Source organism: Microcaecilia unicolor, chromosome 10 (genome assembly GCF_901765095.1).
Source record: "Microcaecilia unicolor chromosome 10, aMicUni1.1, whole genome shotgun sequence".
Classification (NCBI taxonomy): Eukaryota; Metazoa; Chordata; class Amphibia; order Gymnophiona; family Siphonopidae; genus Microcaecilia; species Microcaecilia unicolor.
The window spans coordinates 216,899,818-216,912,467 of record NC_044040.1 but is presented as its reverse complement, the minus strand read 5'-3'; the positions used below and the strand labels follow the sequence as shown (position 1 = coordinate 216,912,467).

General features: G+C 44.1%; 1 protein-coding gene across 1 annotated transcript in view; it reads left to right on the top strand.

Annotated features, from left to right (window-relative positions):
- DIS3L2 (DIS3 like 3'-5' exoribonuclease 2) overlaps window positions 1–12,650 on the top strand; it is a 226,787-nt gene that overhangs the window by 162,045 nt on the left and 52,092 nt on the right. The window contains 1 exon segment of the mRNA XM_030216582.1: window positions 409–488. Coding sequence (XP_030072442.1) covers window positions 409–488 — 80 coding nt within the window.

Below are 12,650 nucleotides of genomic sequence, written 5' to 3'. Positions count from 1 at the left end.
CTTCTGCAGCAGTTCTCTCCATCAGGGTGGAATAGCTTAGGCTCTTTATCATTCATTTAAATATGCTGTGCGCTGGTGCTTAATGCAAGGTTTTGCTTCAGGGCAAAATTTTTTTTTTCATTGTGTGACCATTTACTTGCTCAAACTTCTTGCCAACAGTGTGTGTTCACCCTTGGTAGCTTTCTGCATTGACCCCCAAACAGGGCAAACAGTCTGTTTCCATCCGCATCAAGGCCAAGGAAGCAAGCTGAGCTCTACAGCAGGGTTAGAAACCTCTAGAAGGTGGCCTTCCTCTGGCTAGGGTTCTTTATTCACGGCTGGTTTCTTTTATCTGTTGGAGGACTTTTAGAAAGGTTCTGACATGTGAACTGTCAATATAATCGTGTCATCTTTTCTCTTTCTCCCCAGCTGAAACTCACATTTACCCTGGACAAGGAAAGCGGGATGCCTCAGGGCTGTTACATCTATCAGTACAGGGACAGTAACAAGTAAGTTTCACAAACCTGATTTGCACATATGCCACAGGAAGGGAGTTTGCATGTTGGAGGCCGACCAAAAACCAGCCTGAAAATGGTATTCAGCCTTGTTTTGGTTTTGACTGAAAACGCCATTGCTTTTTTGGTAAAACCGAACCTGCTGTGCAGTCCCCACTTCTTCCTTCCCCCTCCCTGAACAGAAGGAACACCTCTTGTCTTCCAGAAGAGTAGCACCCCACTCCCCCAGGCCTGTCGTTTCATTGGTGCTGTAGTGCCTAGCAGAGGCAGGAATGATCCCAGTTGCTCCTATCCATGCTGGGTCCTCAGTCAAAATGGTTGCTGGGAGCTCCAACGACAATCTTGCGAGACTGCTTCTGAGGTCTTGGCAGCCATTTTTGACTGAGGACCCAACGTGGTCTTGACCAACTGGGGATAGTTCCTGCCCCAGCTATGCACCACATCAGCAATGAGGCGGAGAGGGTGGTAGCTATGGGTGGATGCAGGAGGGGGCTTCTTCTCTTCAGGGGGTGGGCAGGCAGGCCTATGGGTGGGGCCACGAGGAGGGAAGGATTGGAGGTGTTTCCCATTTGGGGGGTCAGGGCTAGTTTTAGTTTCAGTTGGAAACTTAGGGATGAATTTCAGCTGAAACTGAAAACCCTGTTGCTCGTATGCCACAGGAAGGGGGTTTGACACCTCCATTAGCACCTAGCTGTCAGAGAGGCCAATGTAATAAAGTGCAGGAGGCCTAGCACACGTTCTGTACTCCATTTTCTGTGCTAATATGGCTTCTCTGTGCAGAAAGGAATTTAGTGGGCAAGAAAACTATACCCAAAGACTTACATAGCATTGGTGCACTGCTCATTTAAATCTAATGGTGGTAATTGTGTTAGCTATTAAATCCACATTCAGAGAAGTGTATAAAAGACTTGAAGATTGAGCGCATGATTTTCTAATGCCTGATCTGAGGAGGAGTAAAGAGTTAGCCTGTTTTTCTGAAGATGGCATTAGTGAAGCTTTCATGCCCAATATTTCATGTAAGAATAAAGGACCCACAACTTTTTGCTTGTTTTGTTGAAAGGGACGGGTCAATCGGTGAAAAAATGGCGGGGGGGGGGGGGGGGGTGAGTACCTGAGGTGATCATGTCTGCAAATTTGGAATTAAGGGGGAGGTGCCACTGCTGTGAACTGATGTCACTGCCCTCAAGTACAGGAACTTAAGATACTTTTAATGAACAGAAGTATTCCAGATATGCACCTCTGATGTTTATGTTTATTATGGACTTGATATACTGCCTTTGCTTACAAAAAGATCAAAGTGGTGGACAATAACAAAATAAGTTCATAAGTAATACCACACTGGGAAAAGACCAAAGGTCCATCGAGCCCAGCATCCTGTCCACGACAGCGCCAATCCAGGCCAAGGGCACCTGGCAAGCTTCCCAAACGTACAAACATTCTATACAATCAAGCCATTGTGACATCACTAATGAGGTTGGCTCTTATTGGTGGAATGAGCCACTATGACATCACAATAGGTTAAATCACTGCTCTATGTAATAAAAGTGAGCCAAGTAGAGGACATAAGTACATAAGTAATGCCACACTGGGAAAAGACCAAGGTCCATCGCCCAGCATCCTGTCCACGACAGCGGCCAATCCAGGCCAAGGGCACCTGGCAAGCTTCCCAAACGTACAAACATTCTATACATGTTATCTGGTAGCGCTATAAATGCTATTAGTAGTAGTAGTAATAACCCCTTTTTAAACTCTGCCAAGCTAACCGCCTTCACCACGTTCACCGGCAACAAATTAGCGTTGCTAATATAAGTCTATTAGCAATAGAAAAGAGGCATTCACATAGGTGAGGAGAGAAATGGCAAAGAGGGGGAACGGCAAAAGGAGCAAAGCCAAAGGCCTTCTGAAAAAAATGGGTCTTTTAAATCTGGAGAGGGAAAGTTCACATCTGATATTTGCTGGTAAGCTGTTCCAGAGGAAAGGAGCCAAGAAAGAATGCAGCATGGCAGGTAGATTCGTAGTGGGCTTGCTTGGGGTAGGGCAAGACTAGCTGGTTAGCATCCAGAGATCTAGAGAGCACGAGAAGGGGTGTACGGGGATAATTAGTGAAGCCAAGTGGGGTCTTAGAATAAGGAGATAGATCTTAAATAGTATGCGGTGTGAGACGGGGAGCCAGCTGGTAGAGGAGTGATTGAGTCAAATCGCTTAGCCAAAATAGCAAGCGGACAGCAGAGTTTTGACTGAGGAAGCCCTGCGTAAACTATATTACAATAATCCAGTTGAGACGTGAAATGTGTGAATTAAGCCCAAAAGTGCCAGAAAAATCCCTTCTTTACAACCTGAGAGATTTGCTGATCAAATGCCAGCTTTGAATCATTGACAACCCCGAGATATTTAAAAGAGTCAACAGGGACGATAGAAAGGTCAGAAAGTGTAAGGGTGCAGTGGGTTTAGATAATAACCCAGAAATCCAGCTTGCATTCGTTTTAGCAGGGTTCAGTACAAGTCTCTGTGAGGGTACACATGGCTATACGGAGTGGTGCCATTTCAGGTCAAAAGGAGAAACAGGATGGATCAGTAGTGTAAGTGTCGATTTACTGCCGTCACACGCGTGATGTGTACCTGTTTCCATGGTGATCAGCGCACGCTCCTGCTGGTGTAGATTTTGTATGCACACAGGATTTGCATACTATTTGTTTAGTGTGGGCTGTACCTCACTGCATAGTCTGCTGACGCCTCAGAGTCACGTGGCCTGCAATAAGGTTTGGGGTTTACGGTTTTCTAGCCTCTTCAGAGAAACAAGGTTTAGTTATATGTGGAAAGGGGGAAATATTCTCACCCAAAAGCTGTACTCCCAGAACCTGAGGAGAAAGCTGTCTAGTTTACTGCCTCTGTTGATTACACAGTCAGGCACCAATTTTATTTTGCACGGCTTTCCTGTTTCCTGGTGTTACGTAAGTGTTATAGTCTGAGACAGACCAAAGGTCCATCAAGCCCAGCATCCTGTTTCCAACAGTGGCCAATCCAGGTCATAAGTACCTGGCAAGATCTCAAAACAGTACATTTTATGCTGCTTATCCTAGAAACGGTTGTGCTACAAGACATGTCTGGTGTCTCCTACAGCTGAATTACCTGTGTTATGTCAGTGAGCCATGAGCTGTCTCTCTGTGGTTAATTCTTAGGGAGGGAAAGTGGATGAGGGCTATTCAAATTCTTCATTGATCCTCTGTCCTGCCAGCAGAGAGAGGGAAAGTCTCAGACACAATACCATACAGCAGTAGCACAGAGCTGCATGAGGTGTGAACTGTCTCGCTGCACCCTACGCCTGGAATAAACTTCCTGAGCCCCTACGTCTTGCCCCATCCTTGGCCACCTTTAAATCTAGACTGAAAGCCCACCTCTTTAACATTGCTTTTCACTCGTAACCACCGCCTCCACCTACCCTCCTCTCTTCTTTCCTCTACACATTAATTGATTTTGTTTGCTTTATTTTTTGTCTACTAGATTGTAAGCTCTTTGAGCAGGGACTGTCTTCTTCTTCTATGTTTGTGCAGCGCTGCGTACGCTTTGTAGCGCTATAAAAATGCTAAATAGTAGTAGTAGTAGTAGTGGAGGAAAAAAACAGGTGGGTTAAGTGACAAAGCAGTGTTGGCTCAGCCGCTTTCACTTTTACAAGTGACAGCAAAAAACAAGGACCTTTAAACCCTGCTGCTGAAGATGCACTATCAGCTCTGTACACATCAGCAGATAGATCAGGCAACGTCCAGCACGTGAAGGAACTTCCCAGGTCACATGCAGGCTGCAGAGTGTGACCCAGTCAAGTTTGGCACCTGCAGGAAGCTGCGGGTATTACAGAAATCCATGCAAGACTTCAGAGAGTGTGGCACCCATTCATTTCTTACTAGTGCCTTCCCTTTTGAGCTTGCTCTGGCATTAGGAGCTGAGGATCAAAATGAACATTCTTGTTCTTGTGGCATTTAAGTAAAGAAGGCTGACCTGTGAGGGGTAATTTTGTCAAGTGAGCTGTATCATGGACGGTGTAATAACTCACAGAAATGATTAGAATACTGTGCCCACATGCGGGTATAAATGGCCCAAATCCGCTTAAAATCTGCGCATATGTCACGTAGCAGGTATTTGACAGGTGGGCATGCACGTGGGTGGTGTCTTGGTTAGGCACAAGCATTCACAGCGTAAGCGCGTTCGCCCCTATATACCCGGTTACGCTGTAAAGGAAAGGAGGGGCCTGTGTTCCTTTACAAAAAAGGCTCTCCTCAGGCTCTATAACACTGCTATAGAATTATTCTCTGCAGGACTCCTGGGTCGAGCTGGGTTTGTTGCTGGACTTGGTAGAAGATACAGTGTTGGTGCTTTGTCTGTGACAGAATAATGAAGGAATTAGACTCCTAAGCTGTTATACGATCGTCAAGATCTTGCCAAAGTCATCTTTTAGTGGAGTCAGGTAGGGTCGCTGTTGGAAAAATGAACTGCGCCTGATTTGCTGGAATAAGTTGCCTGATGCTCTGAGGGGTCAGACGTCTCTTCTGGCTTTTTGAAAGGGCCTTAAACAGTTTCTTTTTCCTTCTCTTTAATTATTTGTCAACGTGTTACTTATTCATTGTTTTGTGTGTTATGTAACCTGTGTCGACTGATATTTAAAAAAAAAAGGGGGGGGGGGTAAAATTTTTTAAATAAATGCAACATAGGGAGAAACTCTTGGGTAGATTTGAATGGAGGTTTGTGGTGGCTCATGTTGCTGTGACCCTGCTGGGCTGAAAGCTCAAAGGAGCAGGAGGAAACTAAGAAGCCAAAAACCAGCAAATAAAAAGACAGCTGAATTCCTAGGTGCTGTCCAGTGAGGTAATATTCCCAACTTTATCTTAAATAAAATGTGCTTCCTTCCGTAGCCAGCAAATGAATGGTGCGAAATCTCTTGTTTGCTGTGATGTCATGTGATGGTTGGACTTGTACCATGTAATCATGCTGAGCAGCGGCTTCTGCATGGAGTTAACCCACGGAAGCAGGAAGAGGGAATTTACTACTTTGGGTGTTTACTGACTGAGGACTGACTTTCGCAGTTTTCAGTTGCAGTGAACAGGAAAGTAAGTGCAACACCTGATGAATCAATACAGAAGAGGGAATGGCTTTGACAGTGATATTAAGAAACTGTGCTCGTAATTGAGTGTTAATTACGAGCACAGTTTCTTAATATCACTGTCAAAGTTTAAAAAAAACAACAACCCCAAAACAGGTCCTGAAGGCTTGGGTTAGGCGTCTTTTTTCTAGGCACAGATTGATGGTACCTTTTGCTTCTTTCTCCTGTTAGTCATTCTTGATGACAGACATTCCTAAATCTACGGAGAGCAATACTGAAGTCAGGATCTTCTTTCATCTATCCCCTATCTGCCCCTATCGGTCTGACTGTTCACGTGTCCTTTAGATTGTAAGCTCTTTGAGCAGGGATTGTCCTTCTATGTTAAATTGTACAGCGCTGCGTAACCCTAGTAGCGCTTTAGAAGTGTTAAGTAGTAGTAGTAGTTATCAAGGAGCCAATCGTACAGCTGCTGACTCCTTCCTCAAGAGTGAACCCATCACCCAAGTCTCTGGCAACACAGCACACTTTTTATATTAAACAGACTTTTATATGGGTAATCACGCATCTCAGTATAGGAATTGCAGATGCAGATTTGCTACTCAGTTCCCAGAATGAACTGGGATTTGAAATTGAAAAAAAAAATATTTTTTTACCCAGCCTGTTCCTTCTCTTTGTTACCGAAATTTAATATACCGCCTGGCTTCTACAGATCACAGTGGTTCACAAATATTTAAAATTACAAATTTTAAAAAGAAAAGAATGCCATTTCATATGATAGAAAAGACCTAACAACATTCTCTGAAGGTACTCATTAGCAAAGTAAACACACAAAAATATTGTTTTCTCATTAGAGGTGTCCTAATAGATCCTAAATTCCTCTTCTCCAATTACTACTACTACTACTACTATTTAGCATTTCTATAGCGCTACAAGGCGTACGCAGCGCTGCACAAACATAGAAGAAAGACGGTCCCTGCTCAAAGAGCTTACAATCTAATAGACAAAAATAAAGTAAGCAAATCAAATCAATGTGTACAGGAAGGAGGAGAGGAGGGTAGGTGGAGGCGAGTGGTTACAAGTGGTTACGAGTCAAAAGCAATGTTAAAGAGGTGGGCTTTCAGTCTAGATTTAAAGGTGGCCAAGGATGGGGCAAGACGTAGGGGCTCAGGAAGTTTATTCCAGGTGTAGGGTGCAGCGAGACAGAAGGCGCGAAGTCTGGAGTTGGCAGTAGTGGAGAAGGGAACAGATAAGAAGGATTTATCCATGGAGCGGAGTGCACGGGAAGGGGTGTAGGGAAGGACGAGTGTGGAGAGATACTGGGGAGCAGCAGAGTGAGTACATTTATAGGTTAGTAGAAGAAGTTTGAACAGGATACGAAAACGGATAGGGAGCCAGTGAAGCGACTTGAGGAGAGGGTAGTGTGTGTAAAGCGACCCTGGCGGAAGACGAGATGGGCAGCAGAGTTTTGAACCTATTGGAGAGGGGAGAGGTGACTAAATTAAACGCCTGCCTCAAATAAAAGCTTTTAAGCATGATCATTCTGGATTATTACTGCCTTTTCTAATTCTGAGGGCGAGGCGAGTTACGTTCTGGTACTTAAGTTATTTCTTCTGTTAAATTACCCAACTGAACCAGAAAGAAAGTCCAAGAACTTGCTCCAGAAGTGGAATTCTGCCTTGGCTACGTTTTCAGAGCCTAGCTAAATACTTTTTACTAAGTTGGCACCAAAATTGACCACAGTTGGCCTTGACGTCCTTTGTATTTATGGAACATGCCAAAAGTGTCGAGAGTTGAGAAGAGCTGATTGAGTTGGCTCTGGAAGGCAGAGATGCTTCGTATGTCCCACACAGAGGTAAACCAGTGTCAAAAAGAATAAATCCAGATCTCTTGTGGTAAACCTCTGATGGGATTATTTGTCCCCTGTCCAGTAACGACCGATCATGGTTTTCCATAATTGCATAAGTGTGACTGCTGAGACAAAGAATGTGCTTATTCTTCGGAGAAGATGTGTGATTTAGCTGGTTGAAGATGAGATCGCTCACCGTGCCACTAGGGAATTGGCACTTCCTCTCCTGTTGTCTTCTGAAATCAGTACAAAGTAAAATCTGAATGAAAATTTACACTGCTGGTTCTTTGTTATAATGATTTATTTCACCTGATGTTCCTGTGGAAGCGAGTGTACTGTGTTTCCATGCTGGCAGAAATGTCATAGGCTCATTCCAGGGAGGTTGCTTAGCGTGTGTTTTTTTTTTTTTCTGGGTTTGACATTTGCAAAGCCCTCCAAAAATGATATGGTGGAAGTAATTAACTCGGAAACGCTGTTCTTTCCCTCTTTTTTTTTCTCTTTGGAATTTTACAAGCAAGTTAGAAGTTTTCAAACAAAATTTGTAGAGCAAAAATAATAATAATGTAAGAAAATCTACTAACTTACAAAAGAAAATTCATTCCCCAAGCTAACTTGCCCACTAGACAAAATTAACTTTATTCAAGTTGGTAGGATAGGCTGATTGAATAGTCATTGAGAATTCTGAGGAGGCATGAAAGTCACCATGGGAAGAGTAAAGAGAAAGGGAGGTACGAGAAAAGTTGTTAATGATACTTTTTTGAAATTGAAATGGTTAATTGTATTTTGGAGCAAATATTAATTAAAAAACAGAATACAAAAAAGCTTGCACATTATGCTTTTCTTACCACAGGGAAAGGTCCTTCTTCTTAACCTTAGTGGTATGTTTCAATGTACCGCTAGAGGTCAGGAACTGGCAATATGCAAATTAGCGGTGCTTGAAGCAGGAGTGAGTGAATATTGCTCTTACCTTGCGACCAAGGCCTTGTGAGGTATTTGGGGCCTACTTGTGAATTTCTTTGGGAGGGGAGGAAGTGAGGATGCATCGGGGGGGCCCCATCATGGGTTTTCTGTGGGAGTGTTTGGGAATGTTTCAGGGCCTGTTTTGGAGGGGGTGGGGGGGGGGGGGCTTCGGGGTCCATTTGGGCCACCTGGGAATTTTTTAACAGTTTGGTTCATGCTGTGTGAGAAACGCTGTCATGGGCCACAGACATTCCTCTTGTTTTGAAGAAACGTTCGATCTTTACTCCTCATTATTGTAGGTATATCAGACTGATAACATCGGTCGTTGTGATGAACTCCTAATTCAGGGCCTTTGTGCCGAAACACAGCTGTTTGAGTCCGGTATTATAATAAATTGATGCGACTTCTACATCTTGGATTCTTATTTTTGTTGGACGTCACTCTTTTTAGTTGTGGCAGAAAAAGAGGAGCAGCTTGATGTACTGCTGCTTTTCCCCTCCTGCCTCCCAATCAGTATGAGGAGGTAGGGAAAGAATCGAAGGAAGGTGGTAGCTGAAAATGCAATGAGCCTGCACATCCTTTTTTATACCTATGGGTCACATGGCACATAATGCAAACTAATGTCAGTTAGCATATGCTAAGCTTTTGTAAAATGGCCCCAGAACTAGCTGTTCGCCTGCAGACCTGGAAATAGTGATAGTCGTCAGCAAAGTGAGCAGGAGAAATGGTGGACTGGGAAATAAAACTACATCTTCCTACATGCAGTCCTGCGAAACCAGTGCTCCCTCAGCCTGGCCTGTGTGAGATAGAATAGTCTAGTGTATGTAGTGTGTACTTAGCCCTTTGCGTCTTGAGTGGTGTCTTGCTGTGGAAATTATGCTCCTGCTTTTTGTCTTGAAGAGTTTTGCATATCTTTCGTGGACACACATCCATAACCATGTTTTGTGCCTGGTTGCTGGCTAGTCTTTCCTTTGGTATATGGAGCCACAGTGGTCCAGAGTCATTACTCTATGCTGAGAATCAGTGAGACTCTCAGCCTGCGGTAGGGATTGTTTTTTTGGGACATGAATGTGGATCCATTGCGGCTGTGAAGCAACGTGAATGGAAACTCCTCTTGCTTTTTTGTTAATATGACTGAAGCTTGCACTCTGTGTCCTTTCTCTGCCCCTCTTACTTTTCCTGTACATGTGAGGAGCTTGCTTTCTCGTGGACCTTTAGCTGTATGTCTCAGAGCCTGGTATGCCTGAAATCAAAATATTCACACCCTGGCTTCCTGTGCTGTGAGATAACGTTCTAGAGGATTATTTAGTGTTGCACAGTCATCATAGTGGGTCTCTCAGTTTCTTCACTGTAAACGATGGTTGTAAGAGATCTTAGGCGCTACAAAAAGGAGAGGAAAGGCGAAGGGGTGGTTCTGTCATTAGGCGGTTACCTCAGGTGGAAGATTTGGAAGTGGGGGGGGGGGGGGGGCAGCAAGTACTCTCAAATCAGTGGAGTCATGGCTGCCTTACGTAGTTCTGTCTGAAGCAGCAGGTGGCAAGTCTCTTCTCTGGCCACCATGAATAAAAACAAAAGTGTGGAGTCTTTGAGTCCCTGTCGACCATATCTGTTCTGGTGCATTCTATTATGTCAGAGAGGGCAGGATTGGCAGGTCATTTGATATCCATATGAGTCTCAAAGGCTCTGCATTTATTTATTTATTCCTACCATGGCAGTAGGCCTTAGAAGATACCATGACTGTGATGGCTTATGTGGGGGAAGGGAAGTTGATTATGCTAGTCCGGGGTTGGTTGAAGAAGCAATGTAGGACCAGGTGGCAAGGGGAGGGAAGAGACAGTATACTGGATATGAGGTAGTGGGAATAGGGAGACCCAGGCAAGATACTGGACAAAGGGGAAGGGGAATAGGGAAATTGAATGGAGATGCTGGAAATGGGGGAGGGGAAATAGGAGATGCTGGACATGGGGGGGGGGGAATAGGAAAATTGAGGAGATGCTGGTTGTGGGGAGGGAGGACAAAGGGAGATGTAGGGGACATGCTGGACATGGGGGAAGGATGACATAGGGAGATGCTGGACATAGGGGACCTAGTAAGAAGGCAGAAAGGAGATGCTGGACATGGAAAGAGAAATCAGGAGACCCAGGAAGAAAATGGCATGGGGGAATAGAGACATCCAGGAAATATGCTACATCAAGGAGCGCTAGGGAGGTTAAATTCTTAGATGTAATAACTGACTGCTTCTTGGAACAACTGGTCCAATTATCAACAAGAAGGGGAACTATTTAGATGTAGTTCTTAGTGGAATGCAGGTCATGGTATGAGAGGTAACGGTGTTGGATCAGCTGGTCATAACATGATCAAATTTGAGCTGATATCTGGAGTGAAGTCACTGAAGAAATCTACTGTAGCAGCATTCAATTTTCGAAAGTGACTATGACAAACTGGGGGAAATTATTAAAAAGAAGCTGAAAGGGTCGATCACAAAGGTTAGAACTTTAAATCAGGCGTGGATCAGGTGTATTCCACATATTAACAGAGGTAGAAACAAGATCAAATGGCAGCCATCATGGTTAAAAGGTGAAGTGAAAGAAGCTGTTAGTGCCAAAAGAGCATCCTTCAAAGAATGGAAAAAGATCCGCATGAAGAAAATAAGAACCAACATAAACAGTGTCAAACTAGATGCAAAGCACTGATAAAGAAGACTAAAAGAGAATATGAAGAATAACTTGCCATGGAGACAAAAACTCATAGTAACACCTTTCTCAGGTACATCAGAATCGGAAAGCCTGTGAGGGAATCCGTGGGACCGTTAAATCATAAAGAAGCAATAGGGGCACTTAGAGGACAAGGTCACAGTGGAGAGATTGAATGAATTGTTTGATTTGGTCTTTAAGGAAGAAGATGCAAGAGATCTGTAGTGGAAATGGTTTTCAAGGGTGACGATGCGGAGGAACTGAAAGAAATCTCGGTGAACCTGGAAGACCTACTAAGTCAAATTGACAGGTTAGAGTGATAAATCACCTGGACGGATGGCATTTCCAGCTTTTCTTATAGAATCTGTAAATCTCAGTTGTACCAGTTTTTTCTATGTCACTTTGAACCATCTCATTCATAATCTGCAGTCCTGAGTTGCAACTATCAATCTCTCATCTTTAGGTTTCAATTCTCCGCTTCTTTAACCATTCATGGGTTTGATCCACATCTGTCGGATTTCCACTGTTTTTGTGCAGTTGCCACTTGTTTGTCCTTGTTTGCTGATTAGCTCCTTTACAGAGCTTTCTCTCCTGCTTTGCATATTCTGTTTGTTCCATCCCTTTACTTACAGGTGGATTCTCACTCAACCCTTCTGCTTGTCTGAACGCTTGCCCAAGTTTAATGATGGAACTAGATTCTGGACGCTTGCTCTCATGCTCGAACACGTGTGTTTGGACATATTGATGACCTTAAATAGGTCTGGAGGTCTATGATGGTAGCTCTCTCTATATAATCTATTTCTCTGAGGCCCATTCCTCCTTCGTCTTGGCATATACTAGTTCTTATAAACTACTTTGTGAACATGTGTTATGATCTGCTAGATAGGCAGGGAATGTTTGGGACTCACTCCTGATTGGCTTGTTAGGGGCTGACGGCTGAAGCAGCAGACGTCAGAAGCCTGATCTACTTCTCCTTACCTTTCTTTAGCGTTGATTGCTGTCAGCTGAAGCCAGCTTTCCTCTCTCTCTGTTTCTGCTAGTGCACACTGTCTTTACGTTGGAGATTTGCTTTCTCTCCTCGTAGCTTGTAGATTCTGTGTGAGTGCTGGGTGTTCCCAGCTTGTGCTTGATTGCCTCACTACACTACACCTGGTCTATGCTTGGCAGGTGTTGTATTGTTTGTGGTAAGCTTGTCCCTTGTATGTTCCAGTTTGTTTAAGTTGCCCCTTCCTCTGTGTTAACCCTTTGTCTGTAGTGAGCCCTGCTTCTGGCAGGTTGTGTTTTAAAGCTGTCTTTTCCTTTATTCTGCTTTAATTCCTTCTTTGCTGTGTTGCCTCCTGCTTCTGGTGAGCGCTGCTCCTTATCTGATCTGTGTGTGTGTTAAGGCAACATTCTCTGTTTGCTTACCTTTCCCTTGTCCTTTGAGTGCTGTGTGGCACAGCCTTGTGTAATCCTATATAGCAGTACCCTTTATCCCTGTATGTTGTGAGGTTAGCATTGTGTATTCTTAGGTGGCTTTCCCGTTGCCTTGTGTGCTGTATGGTAGCCTAGAGTGTTCTCTTATG